The 21,108-nt window shown below is 39.4% G+C and overlaps 1 protein-coding gene across 3 annotated transcripts in view; it reads left to right on the forward strand.

Moving 5' to 3' along the window:
• MYOF (myoferlin) overlaps positions 1-21,108 on the forward strand; it is a 134,035-nt gene that overhangs the window by 65,370 nt on the left and 47,557 nt on the right. For all 3 annotated transcript variants that reach the window (XM_088791948.1, XM_088791949.1, XM_088791947.1), the window contains 9 exons: positions 502-618; positions 4,529-4,706; positions 5,209-5,333; positions 8,058-8,164; positions 10,601-10,793; positions 11,992-12,147; positions 14,963-15,094; positions 17,953-18,116; positions 20,408-20,522. In XM_088791948.1, coding sequence (XP_088648074.1) covers positions 502-618; positions 4,529-4,706; positions 5,209-5,333; positions 8,058-8,164; positions 10,601-10,793; positions 11,992-12,147; positions 14,963-15,094; positions 17,953-18,116; positions 20,408-20,522 — 1,287 coding nt within the window. The remainder of the gene's footprint in view (positions 1-501; positions 619-4,528; positions 4,707-5,208; positions 5,334-8,057; positions 8,165-10,600; positions 10,794-11,991; positions 12,148-14,962; positions 15,095-17,952; positions 18,117-20,407; positions 20,523-21,108) is intronic.

Below are 21,108 nucleotides of genomic sequence, written 5' to 3' on the forward strand. Positions count from 1 at the left end.
GTAGCCAGTATTCATCCTTACACTCGGCCGCACCCAGGACATCTTTCTCCTTTACTTCCTGGCTACTCTGAGACTTGTTGTCCTGGTTGCCAACATGGCAGCCTTCCTATTCTGAGAAGAGGAAAAAGGGAGTCAAGTTACTGTAGGTAAATGCAGAGTCGCTCTGCTGAAGTAGGGTGAGGGAGGCTGAGCCCCTTCCGTTGTCACCTCCCAGCCTCTGGGACCCCCTCCTAGGTCCCTAAAAGCCTCTGACCTCAGTTATGGCTAAGATCCCTTTAGCCCTGTCTCCCTTGGCTCTCTTTGGGATGCTACCTGAAGTTATTGGCTCTTCTTTCAGGTACCAAAAACCTGAATCCAGCCAAGATAGTTACTGACTGCTTCATTTTGGAGGTTAGGACCCTGGAAGGAGACCATTTTGTAGCTGGATTCACCTGACTAGAGAGACGTTCTTTTTGCTGCTGTTCATGCCTCGAGGAATAATCCTGTGTTGTTGCCTTTCAGGGAGAAGGAGTTGCCTACAGAGGCAGAATCTTGGTTGAATTGAGCACTTTTCTTGAAAAGACACCACCAGATAAAAAGCTTGAGCCCATTTCAAATGATGATCTGCTGGTTGTTGAGGTAAGTGTTGGAGTGTGGATACAAAAGATGGCAAATTGGACAATTTGTTTTCATGCACAGTTTCTTTGTCACAGACCCTTAATATTCCATGCCTTGTGGGGTTATAACTGCCTTCAAGAGCTATTATTATTATTATCTGCTATTCTTTATCCTGCTTGGCAAAATTACCCCTTTCCCCAAATTCACTTCTGAAACTCTATACCAACTCCATCTACAAATGACACTGGTCATTGATTGGAAGGAGAGCCCCAAGGCCCCAAAAAGGTTAAAAAAAAAAAAAAAAAAGCACCCATCTGTGTCCACTAGACTATAACTTACAAGCTTTACCTTTCTTTGCTGTAGGTAGTTTTGCCCCAAGGCTACTAAGGGAGGCCCCTAACATCCAGACTTCCCTAAATGGTGTTGATTGTTCCTCCTTCTCAGCCACTCTTTCTACCCTGAGGGCACAGGGGAAGTGGGAAAGAGCTGGGGGAAGGGCTGAACTCTCAGCTGCACTACTCCAGGACAGCCTTGCTCTGGGGCAGGTAAGCAGATGGTAGGGGCGCCCTTGTGGAGTTTGGACCTGTGAAATGGTCCAACAAGCTGCTCCATCTGGGGCCACTTGCTCACAGTGTGTGGTACCCACTCTGTGGGAGTTGGGTGATGCCTGGGAGCCTGAACTATTGTCTCCTAGCCCAGATTCTCCTGGGTGAGGGTCCTATCAGGGCTTCTCCAGGTGACTGCAAATTGTACGTGGGGAAATCCAGAGTTCTAATGGAACGATGGCCATGTGGGGCTGTGCAGGGCAGAACCAGCCCATCCGAAGGCAGCATCCTGCCCCTACACAGAGCCTCCTCATGCACCTTCTCTCTTCTCTGCAGCCCCCACATTAACAGATGGCTCGGGCTTAAATACTGTCATGTTTTTTTCAGGGCCCTGACTTGAACCCCAAATTATGTTTCATATTTTTGCTCCTTCCCTTCTCTGACATCATCCTAGATGGTTTACAAAGAAGAAGTTATGATCTCTATATATGTTCTGACTAGCACAAGTAACTTCCCATTTTGTAATTTTTACACAATAATTCACACCAAATCCAGAATTGGCACAGCATTCTTGAAACCATGAAGAGTTCAGGGGGCTTAGTTATGGGTAGTTAAGGGGACTCCTAACAAGTGACAAAAGTCCCACAAACCCCTCTCTACCAAAGTGACAGTGGACTAAGCTAGGAAAGCTTTTAAATTCACAATGCTCCAGCAGCATTTTGGGAGGTGGGGCCTCAATATAAGTATATTTTAAAGCTCTTCAAGTGATTCAATGTGCCACTAAGGTTACAAACCAATGTTTTAGAAAGACTTTCAAAAAAGACTGTGACTCAGACGGGTTTCTGATGAAATCCTATTGGAGGTTTCAAATATACTATGTTGAAATTTCTTTAACCAAAATAGAGGTTTTTGTAATTGTAGGATGTTCCGGGGTTCTTAAGACAATAAGCTACAGTCACTGTCAGACATTCTTAAAATGGTCCTCAGGAAGTTAAAAATAGAATTATCATATGATTCAGTGATCCACTGCTGTGCATATACCCAAAAGAATTCAAAGCAGGGACTCAAATGGATACTTGTATTCCCATGTTCATATCAGCACAATTCACAATAGCTAACAGGTAGAAGCAACCCCACAAATCCATTGATAGGTGAATGGATAAACAAAATGTGGTATATACATACTGTTAAATAAACAAAGAAGCCATCAGACTGAGGTACTTTGGTGACTTATATAAGCACACTAAAACCTAAGCCTATCGTTGCTTCAAGGTTAAGACATTAAAACCAAAGGACAATGAATCACAAACAGCCAGCTAGGTTTTCTCAAATAATGCAACCACATAAGCTATAACCAATCAAATAATTTGTTTGTCTTCCTTCCGCGTCTGCTTTATAAGCCTTCCCCCAGCTCCTGTTAGTGGAGCATGCCTAACCACTTTGGGTTTATTGCTGCTTGATTCTAATAGATATTTGCTCAACAATCTTAGGCGTTTTAATATGTTTCAGTTTACCTTTCAACAATACAATGTAGTATTATTTGGCCTTAAAAAGGAAGGAAATTCTGATACATGCTGTAACATGGCTAAACCTTGAGGTTACTATGCTAAGTGACAAGAGGACAAATATTGTTTGGTTCCACTTATATGAGGTACCCAGAGTAGTCAAACTCATAGAGACAGAAAGTAGGTGGGAATGGAGAGTTGGTGTTTAATGCATACAGTTTAATACATACTGTTTTGTAAGACAGAAAGAGTTCTGTGAATGGATGATGGTAATAGTAGCACAAAAATGTGAATGTACTTAATGCCATTAAAGTGTACACTTCAAAATGGTTAACATAATGAATTTTATGTTATGTGTGTTTTACCACACACACAAAGTTTTCAAAACAATTGTCAGTACTTCTGTAAATGAGTGACCACAGTCTGGCATCTTACAAGCCACAAGAACCAGCTATGACTTTGTTTCATTTTATAGAATAAAGGCACTGGTATGGATGAACAAGGAAGGAAAGGAAAAATCAATTAATAAATATCCCACAGGGATCAAATAATTTTTATTAGCTTCCTAGAGGTGAAAGTTATCACTACTTTACTACTTAGATTACACAAATTGGTAGCAAAGTAGCAATGGGGGAAAAAAACAAAAACAAATACACCACCAAAAAGTCATGATATGCCAAAGTTAGACAGAAGGCCTCCATATCTCAAATTCAAGGACTACAGTGCTGGGAGTTCTTTCTCTTGGGGCTTTCAAACTAAACTTGCTATGGTGAGGAACTTGTCATGTAATTTGAATATTATCACTTATGGATCTCCCAAGTTCACCAATGGAGTACATAGCCAAAGTGGCTACACTATAGTAATGACTGATGTTCTCACCCCCAAGCTGGACAAGTATATACAGAGACTGGGTACCAAGAGGAATCCAGAACAGACTCTAGATGTGGACAATATTAAATGGCAGAAAGCCCAGGACATAATCAAGTAGAGCAACGTAGGCCATTGCGTGGCTCTGTTTGACTGAACAAGGCAACATGTGCAAAGATTAGTAGGGATGTGATACATAAAGAAGGAGAGAAGCCACTGAGCAAATATGTGGAGCAGGATGTGGATTCAAGAGACTTTTGTGCCCAAGTCAAGGGAAGCCTAAAGGGCTCCTGGTCATTTCTACTAGGCCAATACTGAGTGTGGTCATTGTTGGCTGTATGTTCAACTCCCTCACTCACATACATTCAGTAAACCAGTAATTTGGGGGGGGGGGGGGAAGGAAGAAACAAAGTTTGATTTCTATTTCATAAAAATAAGTTCATCTAATTTTACTTATTTTTAAATCTGACGGTAACAGTTTTTATTTTTGTCCCTGATTAGAAAATTAATACTTAAACAATTCAAATTAAAAATGTATGTTAAAGAGTAAAGTTAGCCATAGTCTCTGTACATTTCCCAACATAACTGTTACCGATTTGATTTATATTCTTACAGACTTTCTACATGCCAATATAAAAATATATATTTAATCGGTTCACTTAAAAATAAATACCTTTTTTCCATGTTTGCACATATGTGACTATTAATACTTAAATATTTTTATGAACTTTCATTTCATTATAGGGGTGTAACATAATTTGTTTAACCAGTGGCCTATTGATAGACATTTGTATTATTTTCATTTTTTTCTCTATTTCAATCAATGTTGCAATAAACGTTCTTTCTTTGCCTACTTGCATGAGTACAAGGGAAACTGCTAGATTCCAGAACATTCTTCACTGGCATTTAATTCAACACTAATTATTAGGTTTAGAATTATAGATGCTAGAAATCTACATGTAAATTGGAGCAAAAGGAGTTTCACTGAGTCTTGTATCTGCTCATGCTTTATAGAAATATCAGCGAAGGCGGAAGTACAGCCTGTCTGCTGTGTTCCATTCAGCCACCATGTTGCAAGATGTTGGTGAGGCCATTCAGTTTGAAGTCAGCATTGGGAACTATGGGAACAAGTTTGATGCGACCTGTAAGCCTTTGGCATCAACCACTCAATACAGCCGTGCCATATTTGATGGTAAGAGTGACACTAACTTTTCTCTCCTGTACATGTTTACAGTGGGTGCAACACAGGACAAATCCCATGTGTCCAGCGAATATTTTAAAAAACAGAAAATTCTTTTTTATTTTTGTCCCACTTCTAGAAAAAAAAATTTATTTAGAATAGCAGTTTTCAGGGACAAATACATATAATCTAATCTGCTATTCTCTGTATATTTCCTGCTACCATGTTACATAATCATCACTGATGTTCGGATACATGATCCTGAACCACTAAAAGAGTCTAACATTGTTGTGTTCAGTTTACTAGGGAATTTTAGAGATTTTCAAAATAGGCTGAATGAATAAGAACTTTGTGTCACTCAGTTGCTTAACTGAATAAAACTAATGAACCCGACTACCCCAGACCATTCCCCAAGCATACGATTAATCAGTAACCCAGTTTGCACATGTCTTTAATACACATGTTGTTTATTTCAAGTGTCCAGTGTTCACTCACTTTCAATATTCTGCACTAGGGAACTACTATTATTACTTGCCTTGGGCCCACACAAAGCCAGTTGTTACCCTAACTTCATACTGGGAGGATATTAGTCATCGCCTGGATGCTGTGAACACTCTCCTAGTCATGGCAGAACGGCTGGTAAGTTTGTCTTTTTTCTGCATCTTCTTTTCACTAGACAGAGTGAATTATGTATTAGTTAGGATTCAGGCTAAGCCCCTATAACACAAGATCTCAAAACATAATGGTAAGCCAGACAAAAGCAATTTCTTCAGTAACAGTGATCCAAGGCTGTATGGAGGTTCAGGGGTGTTGGGTACCCAGGCTCTTAACCCCTTGTTGCTCTGCCATCACTAAGGAGTTGTCGTTAAATGTGTGGGAGAGGCAGCTACCACTACATCCACCCTCCAGACTGAGGGAAGGGGAAAAGAGGGGGAGAAGATGACAGAGGCCTTTCCATTGAAGAGAAAGACCCAGAAGTCACACACTTCATTTCGACTCACATTCCACTGGCCAGAATCCTGTCATGCAATCACATCTCACTGTAAGGGAATTGGGAAATTCAGTCTCATATCCAGGAAAGCATATGGCCAGATAAAACTTCTCGCACTGTGAGAAAAGGAGAATGGCTATTGAAGTGGGTGGCAACTCACAGTTTCTGCCACAATTTTTATGTGAAGAATAGTGTGGAGAATGGTTCATTCCAATAGAAATGCAAACCTTAGAGCTTTGCTGTGAAAGCAGTAAAAATCTCTGCTGTGGGAAGAGGTGGGTTCAGAAGGACGAGAGGCTGACATTTTCCACTCTTGCTGTAGACTAGAGGCTCTTTCCTTGTTTGGAGGTTGGGGGCTTCCCTCTGGTGGAAGCTGCATAGATATGGTATCTGTGATTATCCATATAGTTGTCATTGATGATGAGAAAGGAAACGTTGTTCGGATTTTCTAATTAACTCAAAGATATTAAGTGTACTAGGTATCAGTACAAAATCTATGCGGTATTCATGTTTTGTTTTCCAAATTATATTAATATTAATTTTTTTCCTAAGATCTAACCTCTGTCAGGACTGGACCAAGACATGTGAAGGTCCTGGAATATATGTGATCTAAGACTCCATGGAAAAAATCTAAAAATATTGTTTTATGCTATAAAGACAATATTGAGAGATAATTTTAGATTTAAGTTAACTAAAGTATGATTGTCTACATAATAAAACTGCAATGAATATGCAGTACAGTTGTGGTATTAATTCCCTATCCCCTATCTCAAGGGAATTGGTGGAGAATTGGTCATACCTCTATTTTAATTATGTGTTGGGTGTGAAGGGGAGTAGAGTTTGCCACCCCAAAATATGCCTCTTTGGGATATTAGTTTAGGCTGGTCAACCTGGGAGAAGCTCTGAAAACCAAGTAGAATTTACCTTTGCAAAAGGACATTTCCATCTGTGAGGGAAATCTCCATCCAAAAAGGAGATTTCCTCACTGCACCAGGCCTACCTTCACTGCCCATGGAGAAGGCAGGGATGTAAATCTGCATGCCAACTTTACCCTTGTTTTCTGTGCTTTGCTTGGTAACTGTCATAATTGACTCTCCACCCCTAGCATCTTCTTTTGTACTTAGCTGAAGTGGTATTTAAGGTGATGTCTTCCACCATTTTGGCAAATTACCCAGTCTTCCTGGGTCTCTCCCATGTACACAGGAGGTATACATGTTATTAAACTTTAATTTGTTTTTCTCCTGCTACCCTGTCTCGTGTTAATTTGATTGTTAGTCCAGCCAGAACATTGTAGGGTAGAAGATGAGTTTTCTCCCTAACAGGTGTTCAGCTTTTTTTATGCTAGTTCTTCTCATCGGCTTTCTCCATTAACCAAAGTGTTCTAATTTCTTGCTAATCTGGACAGCATGGTGGCTTTTCATGATTAGGACTTTTGACAATCATCGTGGGCACTCCCTCAACCTGCCTGTTGGCAAATGTTCAGAGTGACATAGCAGTATGTTCTGGACTTATCTCGTACTTTTCCTGCCCCAACGCTGGAATCACCATTTCTCCAGGGAGCCCTGATTCCTTTTAGTGGGAATGGCATGTTATAAACAAGAGTGCTCACTATTACTTAGATATCATTGCTTCTAGGCCTGCTAGGCAGACAAACTTACACACATACACACACACACATATATTTACTTATGTAGCTGTCAATAAACTAAAAACAATGAGTTTGTAAGGACAACTGCAACTCCATTCTAGTACTACAGGGTTTATTCTAGGCTTCCCTATTTCTGTATTTACAACTCCCTTCTCCAACAGTGAGAAACCTGGCTTTCATTATCCTCAATATATTTACTCATTTGTTCAATCCTAAAATCCAAAGATAAACCATTGTGAAAAACAAACTTAGAGTTTGACGTGTTTGTGCTCCTTTAGTTCCTTTAAACTCAGGATATATAGTCAAAATATTGAGTTCAAAAGTTAGTTGGGTTAGTTCAATGTAGTTACGTTTTTCATCTGAAATATAGTTATGTTCATTTGTTTCTGTTGTATATTCATTCCATTTTAGGGTTTCTTCCCCCATCTTTGTTGGTTTTATTTTATTCCTTTGTGGATACATAAAATAGTTACATGGTTTCAAAGGTCAAAGCTATATGAAAAGGTTATCCTATTACGCATATCAGTGTTAATTGCATTTTGAAGAAAAATAAATAGTGCTAAGCTATGGTGAGCATTATTAAATGTTAAAAAAAAAAACCCTCTGGTTTTTCTGTTAAGTCTTTTTGTGTATTTTTTTCTTGAAAATTAATGCTAAACCTTTACTAGGTATAATAGTGTAATACACAATTACCAATTATTTTCTCTCTTTCCAAATTCTTCAGCAATCAAACATAGAGGTTCTGAAATCAGGGATACAAGGTAAAATTCCTGCAAACCAGTTGGCTGAAACGTGGTTGAAGCTGATCGATGAAGTTATAGAAGACACAAGGTATAGTGATCATATTTGTATATCCCAGAATTCCCGTCCGTACTTCCCTCCCTTAAACTATAAGAACAAACGAGCCTCTAGAATTGTTTCCAGTGTTTACCTGAAAAATGAATTTGAATGAGTCAAGCTTCTCAAAAGACTGTTACTGGGAGGAGTCTCTGAATCATCACCAGGAAAAACTTCCCTTTCGGATTTGGTGCCAATTCTAAAGCAGCCTGGTGAGGCTAAAGCTCCAGGAAGCACATCCCTGCACAGTGTCAGACTAGGGGTGAAGTTAGGGGAGATGGGTCTGTGCCTCTGCCTCCCATCAATGCTTGTATACCCACCTCCCCAAGAAAGGTGACTCCTGAATCCCACAGGGAAAAGAAATGCATTAGTTTTACCATTCAGAACAACGTTCCTAATTCCAACACATTTTAGAAACAGCCTTTTTATTTCCTCTTTTACTGAATGCCTAATCAACACTCTGGCTAAACCTTCTTTAGGTGAAGCTACTAGATTTGACTTGAGCCAAACAGACTTTCATAACTGTGACTTGGGAAAACAGCTCAGGTCTCTGTGTATTTGGAAATCAAAGGGGGAAGTGATTCATTCTAAACTCGTTTTAAATATTGGCCAACAAAGCAGTGGACAGGGAAGTTCTAAAAGAAAAGTGTTATTGAATACTTCTCACAAGCAGCAAGAACCAAGCACATTTCTCCTCCTCTGGGCTAGTGCCCTGTCTCCCTGTCTTCTCGTGCCTTCTAGTGGTGTACCCAGGTAATTGAAATGCAGCTGAAAATAAATGGTGATGGAAGGAGAACTGACTGGGTGGTGAACACACAATGCAGTATATAGATAATGTATTACAGAATTGTACACTTGCAACCTATATTAATTTTACTAACCAATGTCACCCCAATAAATTTAAAAAAAAGAAATGCAGCTGAGATCAAAATACTGCTGAGTCCTTGTTTATATTCAGAGAATTTAAATGTGTGTCCTAACAGGTCATCTCATCCAGTCTCTTTATTTTATAGATGAGAAAACAGAGACCCAAAGAGGTGCAATGATGCATCTGATGCCCAGAGTTGGGTTTATCAGCACAACTCCTCTTCCTGCTGTGTGTTTCACATAGTCAACATCTATTTATTGGCCGTCTCATGTGACTTTTGAGCGACTAGCTTCCATATATATTTTTGCCTCAGAGAATCATTCCAAGGACTTAACCCTTCCAATGCATTGCCATAATTACTAATGTAACCAAACAGAAACATTTGGTCATACTTTAAATATAGAAAATGTGAATTTTAAGGTTAGCTGAACAAAACACAGAAATATCTATGTTCACTGTTCTTGAAGAATCTGTTTTTGAAAAAATTAAATTGGAATCTTTTTAACTTCATGTAACAAGAAATTTGTGTTTAAGGGGAGTCATGCTAGGATTTTCTTCATTTAAGAAGCTAGGTGAAATTCAAGCCAATGGAAATTCTAGGTAGAGACAATGTGAGAAAACTTCCCAGAATTGGTAACAACCTCCCCCTGGGGCCCTGCCAGCTGCCATGGTGAGAGGGAAGCCTGGAAGAAGAAGGCTAATTCTGGTCCCGTTCAGCTGTTCTAGACTTCTCATTTTCAATGAGAGCTTGGCCTACACAAATGGTTCTTCACCTTCTGGGCCTTTTGAATATCTGATGAGACGATGCCAATGATGACGATGACAACATTCTTTAGACTGTGCAACAGGCATTGCTCTAAATGCTTTTCATATACTAATTCATCTACTTCTCACAACAACCCTAAAAGTAAGATGCTATTTTCCCACATTTGAAGAGGGGAAAACAAGAGATTCACTTATCAAGATCACAGAACTAGCAAATGGTGGAGCCAGGATTTGTACCCTGATAGTCAGCTCCAAAGCCTATATTCTTCATCATTATCTCACACTGTTTGTCAACACAGGCATATACTTTTTTTTCATAAGTTCCAGGGATTCACAGACCTCCTGAGGCCCACCCATGGACAACCTACGGGTGTTGGTCTCTAAGTTAAGAGTCTTTCAGCTAAATGGTCTCCAATCTCCCTTCTTCCTCCTTCATTTTGTGGGTCTATACAATGATTATAGAAAGCAAAGGAAGGGAAGCCCATTTCTCCCAAACTGCCACTGCTGTTTCCATCTTCTTTCCAGTGATTCTATGGGCTTTCGGTCAAACCCAAGGAATCGCTTTGGAATTTTAATTCCCCTGCATTCGTCATGAGAGTTAAGAGAGTCTTAACTGGCACGTCTGTTCTACCAATGCCAGATACAATCAACTTGAGCTTAAACCTGGTCATACTGTGGCATCAATTAGGAAAGCGATGTGATTTGAAAGATGGACACCAAACATACATGACTTTGGCATATCTGAAGTCTATAAAGCTATTCTGTAACTCTCTTTTTCTTTCTTTTTTCTTTTTTAGATACACGTTGCCTCTCACGGAAGGAAAATCTAATGTCACAATTCTAGATAGTCAAATCCAAAAGTTGCGGTCTAGATCTCTCTCCCAGATTCATGAGGCAGCTGTGAAGATGAGGTCTGAGGCCACCGAGGTGAAGTCTACATTGGCAGAAATTGAGGACTGGCTTGATAAATTAATGCAACTGACTGACGAGGTAGGACTTTTAAACTATACGAATGTCACTTGATATGAAAGAGGGATTCTGTGGAATGGCACCAAGGATAGAATTGGGTGGTAGAAAAATCTAGTACATTACCTTGGATACTGAGTAGCTATGATGGATGATGAAATCAGGGAGTTATTGGGCTGAGATGCTAATGGGTACTGGGGCTTAACGTCATTGAAGTAAGGGCAGGAGAAGAATTTTGAGTTGGTGGTCCTGGAAATGTATTCAAAGTAGACAAGTCATTATAATTATCATTGTACAGTCAAAGAATATGTCAACTGGAGTGATAAAGTACATTATAATTATAAGATCTGTGTAGTACAGAGGATTAGAATGCTACCTTTGGTTGGGGTTGGGAAGACCTGACTTTGAATCCTGGATCTACCATGTGTAACTCTGGACAAGGGATTCAACCTCTTTAAGCCTCAGTTTCCCCATATGTAAGATGGAGATAAATGTAATATTCAATTCACAGCATTGTTTCGTGAAGATTAAAGAAAATGACGAGTGTAAAAGGCTTAGTACAGTGTAGGGAACACAGTGAGTGTCAGATAAATGTTGGCTGCCATTAATCTCTGTGGACTGGAAAAACAAGAGAATAGAAGAACCTCCTTCTGACTTTCAGAGATTGGGGGCAGGGGGTTATATATTTGTGGCTAGAAACACATTTGAAAAAACATGATTACAGGCAATTTTTATTTTCTATTTTCTATGCTTCAATACTTTCAAAATTTCCTATAGTGAACTAATACCACTTTTACAATCAGGCAAAAAAGGGGTTTTAAAAAACTAAATTGATATTTCAAGTTTGGCACATATTCGATTATGAGACAGAGATGCTCTGTCTCTGTCCTATAAAAATATATTAAACCTACAGCCCTTTGACTGCTTTTGATGGCTTTCTTTAAATGATGAGTGAGATAAGAGGGGGTATTTCCTAAAATACCTGTCAGAGTCACTGAGCAGGCAGGGTTTTTAAAAGGTGAAACCCCTCTCTGCTGCCCACCCTGTGGGCTCACAGTGTGGTCAGTCCCAGGAAATGTGAGACTCAGGAATGTGGGACAGAGCCCTAACCACAGTGTTTCTTTGCTAAGTGGAGCCCTGAGGGTCCAGCCTGCAGGGTCTCCAGTCTCTGCATTTAGATGAATTCTAGCTTTGCTTTCTGTTTTATCTTCCACTTGACCAGCCGCAGAACAGTATGCCTGACATTATCATCTGGATGATCCGCGGAGAGAAAAGACTGGCCTATGCGCGCATTCCCGCACATCAGGTTTTATACTCCACCGGTGAGGAGAGGGCCTCTGGGAAATACTGTGGGAAAACCCAAACCATCTTCCTGAAGGTATGGCTTCATCACTGTGTGATGTGAAATACTGAAATACAAAATCCATGTTACTGAGAAGAGCCTGCTTTATGATTTGCCCGTCAATGAATGGCTAGGACACCCATGATCAATTCTGTCCCATTTGGGCCCCTTCTTCTAGGGTGGTAATTCCCAGAGAGTGATCTCAGATCTGCTGGCATTCAATCAAAGACACATACATCCATAGAGGTCTTTGTAATACTGTTATTAACATGGCATCGTAAATGCTTTGCATTCTGGCAATTTTCCACTTCTAATGTCACATGCAAAGCAGTGCCTTTCTTCCCTTCCATTCTAGTGAGTGTTTGGGAAATAGAAAAAAAGAGAAGGTAATATAGATAGTCCATGGAATCTATGCCCTAACCAAATCTACGCCCTGACCTCAAATTGAAGAATTTTGAGGATTATTACTTGAGGGCAAGTGTCCTGAGCATTTTTAGAGTCATGGACTTGTTTAAGTGCCTGGTGAAAGCTACTGGCCCTTTCTTCTAGAAGAGTGCATATCTTACTTGCATCCAATATTATGAATATGATTAAGGAGCGTCATAGAAGTCGTAAATCCATTCCAGGATCCTGGATTAAGAACTATTTTGTGCATGTATCAGGAGAACCAAAGGGGCTGGAAACAAAGAGACCAGAATAGTTCCCAGTTGCACATTTGACATTCCTCTCCCTGGCTGACCCCAACTGAATTCTTTGGATTTGGGGGAGAGGAATAAAGAGCAAGAAGAGAAAAAAACAGTCAAGGGAGAGTATTCTCTTAAAACAAGGAGATATCTGCTAATTTTTAATAAATGTACTTGCTGCTCTTTAATCAGGAGGGTGAAAATAGAACCAGAGTGATTATCTTCTTTTAAGTATCTCTTGGTGGAATAAATTTTACTTAAGATAGAACCACAATTATAATTGACCTCAGCAGTGGGTGGAAGCAAACTGATTAATAAATAAAATTTCACAGGGGGTGGGAGAGGAAGCAAAGTGTTTTTCTCTGTATTAGGTTTTAAAACTCAGTGGATAAACAGCAAAATGCTTTTAAGAGAATGTTTTATATATTTATTGATTTGTTAATACTCATTATCCAGTTTAGGAAGTTATTTAATTCAGTGTGTTGTTTTTTTTGTTTTGTTTTGTTTTTTTTTGTGTTGGGACCCATTAACAACAGCAAAAAAATAATATTACAAAAATTATTGAAGACTCCAGAAAGCATTTTTTTATATGGGTTATATCTACTAATATTTACTATAATAGAAATTAAAACTAAGACATTTTAAAAATGTTAATTTATTTTAAAATAATAATAAACCCATTACACATTAATATAAATTGCATGTTTTTATAAAATATGTATATTTATAAATACATTATAAAATATAAGGTATTTTCTTTAAAACTGAGAGAGCAAAGTGATACTGTTTTACATTTTTTCAAACCTCTTTAATGTCTGGCTTCACAGAAATATAACTGGATTCTCATACCTGCTTCTACAATTAATCTGATGGAATAAGTTGTTTGGTTGAAGTATATAAAGAGAATCTCACCTCACATAGATACGTAGTTTGAAAAGGGAGGAGTATTTGAATAATCTTTTCAGATAATTATAATACTCATCTCTGATACAACACCAAACTCAACAAGTAGTAACTTTTAAAAGGTTAATTACAATGTGGTATTTTAAACCATATCAGTGAACTTTTTATTCTCTTCTACATTAAAATCCATTGGTCTATCTTGTACTTTGAATGGCTCTTTTGTCCATGCATGATTTTGTAACATTAAGCATTGACCATTTGGAAAATATTCGTTCACTGAGTTACTCAGATCTTCCTAATGTTGACACATCTCATCACACAACATATCACCTTAATTATCACATTCATTAACATCACATTCATTAATATCACTTATCAGAAAAATCTTTATGTATCGGGAAGCTATCAAGCTCACCGTGACGGATACAAGTTTTCCAAAATTCTTATTTTTACTTGAAATCTTGAATTTTATTCTTGGCAAGAAAATACAGTCAATTGTTGTCCTTGAAGTGATAGGCTCCGTTTGTTTATGTTCAAGAAAGTGTCTGCCCCATACCAGAGTCTGAATAACCATATTTGTCTGTCAATCGCTGTGGCAAGTAAAAAAGGCACTTCATTAAAACAAACAAACAAAAAACCGCTAGCTCAGTTCACAACTCAAACAATTGCTCAGGAACTTTTTATCAAGACAAACACTTATTAATATACAGCAGAAGTACTTTATGTATACTTCTCATTTCATCACACAAAATACTAAAAAGTCTTGTACTTCAGGATCATGATTTAATAAGATCAGTATTTTTACTGCTTTATCGAGGGAATGCTTAAGTAATACTGGCATTTTATTTTCTTCACTGATAGTGATGAAGAAAACAATTACTACCGGTAGTTTGGTGTCACTGCCTTGATTCCTGCTACAGTGCCTGGAGTTTTATCCACTGCTGCTTTTGCACCATCAGTGCAAATGTCAATACAGTGGAAAAGACAAGTAACATCTTAGTATTATTAGGAAAATAGTTTTGACCTGTGAACCTCCTGGAAGGTCTCAAGGACTCACCGGAGTCCATGCATCATGCTGGAGAACCACTGCTTTAGTTATTATTTTAGTCTTTGCTGTAGGGCCTTTGGAAATATTGTAACTATGCAAACATAAAATTAGACTGGTGAGAGCAATGATTAGACATTCAGGCTGCTTTTGGCTTGAATTTAATATCACAGCATGTGTGCTGTGCCCAGCATAACACATGTTATTGTGCATCTCACAGTATCCGAAGGAAAAAAACAATGGACCAAAGGTGCCCGTGGAGTTGCGAGTGAATATCTGGCTGGGCTTAAGTGCTGTTGAGAAGAAGTTCAATCGATTCGCAGAAGGAACGTTCACCGTCTTTGCTGAAATGGTACGTTTAATGTCATCACTCTTTTGGGGAGCTGGTACTTTTACTTTTCATCCTTAGAGAAAATATTAACATATCAAAAACCATCACTGCCATCATTACTACCTACCATCCCTTTGTAGGACCATAAACTAAGGGGAAAGATTGACTTGAGGTTTGATTGTCGGCACTGTGACAGAGTGATTCACACACAAACAACCCAGGAATGAGGGCACTTGAGAGGTGCAGACCTTGAGAAGCTACTTGGGGTCAGGAGTCTTTAAGCCACCGGAGACTCATTTCTCACTGAGGGGAAGCCTCCGATGGGTTTGCCCAAAGGCAAAGAAAATGCTGCCCGAATACTTCAAAAAACAATAGACATAATTTGTAAAACCTTCCCTGAGTTAAAAATCCACTTAGTTAATTAAAAGTCTCATTACAATTATACCAATGAAAATAATTTTCACAAACTTTTATAACTAAAAGCAGAGTTATTTGGATTAATTTTTTCCCTACTATTTTTAACTCAGAGCACGTACCGATGTAAACTTATTAGATATATTCGGTGGGTGTCTTCTGACAATTTTCTGATGAACTCCTTTCTTCTACAGATGGGCTTTCATACTCAGATAAATGGGGTAGAAGACTATCATCATTCTAGTTAAATTGTACATGTGCTCCTATACCTCATATTGGTTCAGGATTGTGGTTCTCATGGGCAAGAAAACCCTTGGCCATCTTTTATTTTCACTTTTTATTTATTTAAAAGTACCTGGCATATAATTGGTTTCTGTAAATATTTATGAATAAATACATGCATACACGGTAACAGAATTTATCCATCCGTCCATCCACTCATCCAAGCTTTTAGGGAATGGTGGCTTTATGCCAGGTACTGAGGCAGGTACTGAAACTGATGAAGAAAGCCAAGTCCTGTCCTCAAGGATCTTCTCATCTATTGCAGTGATTGTAAAACTGAATGTCTTGTCAAACATGCCAACTGCCAGAACCACCCCAGGGTTTCTGCTTCTGAGTTAGGTATTAGCACCAGCAGTAATTCCAATGTGAGTGGATATGGAGCATCAGTGGATAAGTCTGAGAAACAATGAAACATGTGGGAGACACACAAAGTCCTCACAGCGCAGGTTTAGAAGAGCAACTGGAGATAAATAGAGGGTGTGCTGGGGGCTGCAGGAGAGGCCCTGAGTAGTGGGTACCGGTGTCCAGTCACCTGGGCAGTGTGGAGTGGGGGCATGAAGGCACACAGAGGAGAGGCTTGCTCCTGCATTCCTGTAGGGTTTCTTGGCATCCACATGCCCTCTGGCTGGAACTAAGCCCAGAGAAGCTAGCACTGAGCATGGAGCAACCAGTCCAGAACTCCCTTTCACCCTTTCTCATTTCCAGATCATTCCATGCATAGAGCAAACTGGAGTTTCAGTTCATGTAAAGAATTGTTTTGTGTGACTCTACCCATTTCAGTTGTTTTGTGTAACTCTAGTTTCTCTAGATTCTAACATTCTGTGAGTACCAGTAGGGGCACATTAATAACAATAATGGAAATTTCACTGGTTCTTGCCTTCCTGTGCTAATACCAGATCTCAGTTCTGTGCAAAATACCCCCCACTTCAGATTTCTAGAGGTCCCTGAAGTGCTTCACATGTGCAAATGGTCCTGCCTCTAAGCTGCTGGTTAAAGGCTTTTGCTTCAGAGCCACACGGGTCCCCATCTCCACTGCTGCTGATGCATGCCAAGTTCCTTGCCTGGGATTTTACTAGAGCCATACGAGCTTCCAAGCAGAAGTGGTAGGAATGCCTTGCTCCTTCATTCTGTGTCCTTGTCACTTAGAAACCAAAGGAGCTGTGCACATGCCCCCAAGTCTCACAGACCCTGTGACAACAGCTCCTTTAGCTGCAGCCTGAAGCTCATTTCCTCTCAGGGCTTAGAGCCAACATCTGATTCAGGCATTATAGTGTCCACTTCATCCCGAATTACCCACTAGGCTCCTACTGCAACTTCTTCCTTCCTCCTTCAGCCAAGAACTCCCCTGTCACTTATGCACTCACTTTCTCAGTGGGTTCATCCACAAAAAAAAAAAAAAAAAAGAAATTTCAGCTTGGACCTAAATAGGGACACTCACTCATGGCAAACCTCAACCCTTCTGCTAGTTGACATAGTGAAGAGTAGATCATTGCAGATTTATAAATTCTAATTTAGAAAGGAATGCCCTGTAAACCAGAGTCTGCTATTTCCACTAAACCTAGAAAGGTCCTTATCTACCTTCTTTACTCCAGTGGGGATGAAGGCTCAGAACTTTTAGGGCCCATAAAAGCTGGGTACTAAAGAACCTTCATGTTTCAGATGGGTTCTTTGTGAACTGCCTGAGAAATGTAGCATCGATTATAATATTGTTTCTATGGGGAAATATGCCCCAACTTCTAGGCAGTAGACTGGCAAATAAACTTATTATAGAAGCCTGCATATTCATAAATTGAGGACTTTTATAGTTATCTAAAAGATTAGGTTCAGAGAACTATTTGGAGCTATTCAAAATAATAATAGAAACAACTAGCATGATATACCACTGTTTACAAAGCACTTTCTCAATTATTTGCATATTTGAACTCCAGAACAACTTTATAAAATAGTATTATCCCCAGTTTACAGATGGGAGCACTGAGTCTTGGAAAGATGAAGGATTTACCGTACATAAGTTGCATAATCAGTAACAGCCCAAGTTCAGTCTATACCTTCTGAATATAAAGATTTAATTTCCATTGCTAAGCTTTTTCATTTCTATTCTAAGGCCTAGATGGACTTGAAAATTTATGAGCTAGCTTTATTTCTTGCTCTCTGATGGTATTTCTCCTTTTTTTTTTTTATAGTATGAAAATCAAGCTCTTATGTTTGGAAAATGGGGCACTTCTGGATTAGTGGGTCGTCATAAATTTTCTGATGTCACAGGAAAAATAAAACTCAAGAGGGAATTCTTTTTGCCTCCAAAAGGCTGGGAATGGGAAGGAGACTGGATAGTTGATCCTGAAAGAACGTAAGTTTTCCATTTTCTGAGAAAAAGGATTGCAATGAAGCTTTTCCCTAGAAATTGCTAGATGAATCTTCTCCACCATCATTCTTGGTAATATTTATGTAACACACTATGGAATAAGTCCATAGAAATTCATAGAAACTTGAAAGATGTCATCAGTGTCCCATTAAACAAATATAAAAGCCCCTGATACTAACACTTATTAAGAACTTATTATGTGTGACTGTGTCAAGCAGTGTGCTCAGCAATGACATCCTCTTATTGAATCTAGACTGAAGCCCTACAAGATAGGTAGTGTCAAAAATTATGAAGGATCTTAGATTTTTACCCCACTTATAAGCTTAACAAGGTCACCTGCCACAGTTTCATGGATGCTGGCAGGAGACACAAGACTCCTGGTTCAGAGACAAAGGACTTTATTGCCCACAGCAATAATAGTTCCAGAGTATTAACATTTACTCTACTTCTCTGAACCCCAATTCCCCTAGGGCAACAAGAAGACTGTCAGATGACACTTGCACATGCAGTGGATTGTGTGACAGGAGAGGAACCCTGAGCTTAGGGAACCCAAATATTTTATAATGGGTAGTATGCTATCTCTGCTCTGAAGAGATACTACTGTATCTATCTTGTTTCCCATATAAACATCCTTGAAAAGATAGTCTATAACAAAAGTTATGGGGCCTCTGTGCAGAAATGAAAGCGACTCACAGAGATTTATTCTCCCAACAAGTCTTATCTCAACAGATGAGGAAACTGAGTCCTAGAGAGATTCAGCAATTTATCCAAAAGCATACAGGTTGTAAGTGGTACAAGTGGTGGGCATCAAAACCAGCACTCAACTATTATGCTGGAACATCTGTAAGAAACAGTAGAGGGTATACTTTAAATGGGTAAATTGTATGATATGTGAATTGCATCTCAAGAGCTGTTATTAAAAAGAAAAAAGAAAGAAATAGAGGGGCAAGCGTGTTTTCCCTGGAGTCTGGGGGAAACCAAAGCCTGGTTTCTGAGTGTTGCCAACAGCATTGGGACCGGATTTCCCTCCTCTCTCTGTCTCATGACAGTGTACTTGCGTTTGGAGGAAGTAAGCTTGTGAAGTTGGGTTTTATGTATGGCCTTAAACTAGAGTTTGTGTTCTCTATGTCCATATTTATTTTCTGTAATCACATAGGCATTAGAGAAATGAGTGTGCTGGGTCTGGTCTGTTAAGACCCAGTGTCTGCACATGATTGCTTTTAACCCATGACCACTTACTTTGGATGGAGTTGGGGTTGCTTAATACGGAGAAGGAAAACAGGATTTGAATTGGACAGAATGAAGGAAGGTTAATGAGGACAGGGAAAGTCAGGGGTCATTGTGATTGGAAAATTAGAAAGTCAAAGCATGTCACGGCTGGATGGGACCCCACAGGCAGCAGTCAGTTTTCCTATTCTTTTCTGGGGCCCAGAGAAGTGATGGATGAGCCCAGTTTATACAAATAGTTGGGACTATTTGTTTTCTGATTTCTTTCCAATGCTTGATTCTAGGGTAGGATACAGCAGGGAAAAGATGTAGTGATGGTAAAGGAAAAAGAAACCTCACTTGAGTGGATGCCTGGCAGAAGATTTAAGTCAAAATTGGAACCTCTGTACTTTCTTCTATGGGTTGTCAAAATAGTTCCCAATCCAAGAAGAAAATTGGCATGGCAGAGAGTCAGTATAGATTTTTCAAGGGCCTAAATGGAGTTTGGAGTCTTAAATGACCTGGTTTGGCTGTCTACCTAGGAACTATCCAGAAAATTTAAACTCTTCCCTTCAGTTTGTGTTACATAGACTGAGCAAGCCACGAATAAAAATTTCCATAGTTGGCCTCACGAGACTGTCTCCACTCCGATTTTTTAAAATAGGGGGAATAAGGGAGGACGAGTCTCTATTCTTTTGAACTGTTAGCCAAGAGTTTTGCTGAGAAAAAGCTGAACGGCCCTAAACTGAAACAGAAATATGGAACATGAGGTCCTCAGAAGAAGCTGCCCACAACCCTTTTTCCCAGTCCCCACCCTAATTACTGAGAAAGAGCAACCCTGCTAATTTGAGGAGCTCTGTAATTTAGGTCTCATTGTTCCAGCAGGCCCCTTCTTCAAAGGAATGTCAAAAGTTATTAGTACAAAGAGGAGTCTGAAGTGGAGAACCCACAGGGCTAGAGTGAGGTGGGAACTGGTGCCACCCCCAGGCTGTAGATGGTTCCGGATCATTGGAAAGAGCTGGGGTTGTCGGCTACCATTTCTCCTTGGGTAACACAAGCCTCGCCTGCAGCTTGCTGACTGAGGCGGATGCGGGTCACACGGAGTTCACGGATGAAGTGTATCAGAACGAGTGTCGCTACCCTGGGGGTGAGTGGAAGCCAGCTGAGGATACGTACACCGATGCGGTGAGTGGCCTGCTCCCGAGATAGACGTGTTAGCCCTTTGGACCCATGATCTGCGAATCCACCAACCACAGGCGTGGCTTCCCCTTCTGCTCCATCTCATGTTCTGAACAGCCTTGCACTTATAATTTAAGCCACGCAAAGTGCACCTATAATTATTTTCTATAGAAAAGCCATTGGGCCTATTTAACTAGATGTTGGTATATGATAAGGAGTGGGTTGTGCAATTTTTTAAATTATGCATATTCACTTATTATTTAAGTAGTTTTAAAAGTCATAAACTGAATGCTCATGTCTTTAAAATTTTCAAACAGCATAAAAGGAGGTAAGTAATTCTCCACGATCCATATGTCACCCCCCCAGAGATAACCACTAATAACAGTTTTCTGTTCATATACAAGTATATAACTCCCACCCCCACCTGAACAGAATTGTGTACATAGTTCTACAACTTGTCATTTTCACATAACAATATATCTTGAACATCTTTTGATATTAATACATATAGATTTTGTTTTGTACATTTTTTTCTTTGCCAGACCCAATGCTGTTATTATGAAAATTTTTTCTGCTACTGTTAATATATATT

This window comes from Rhinolophus sinicus, chromosome 15 (genome assembly GCF_057876585.1).
Source record: "Rhinolophus sinicus isolate RSI-liver-muscle chromosome 15, RSI-T2T, whole genome shotgun sequence".
NCBI lineage: Eukaryota > Metazoa > Chordata > Mammalia > Chiroptera > Rhinolophidae > Rhinolophus > Rhinolophus sinicus.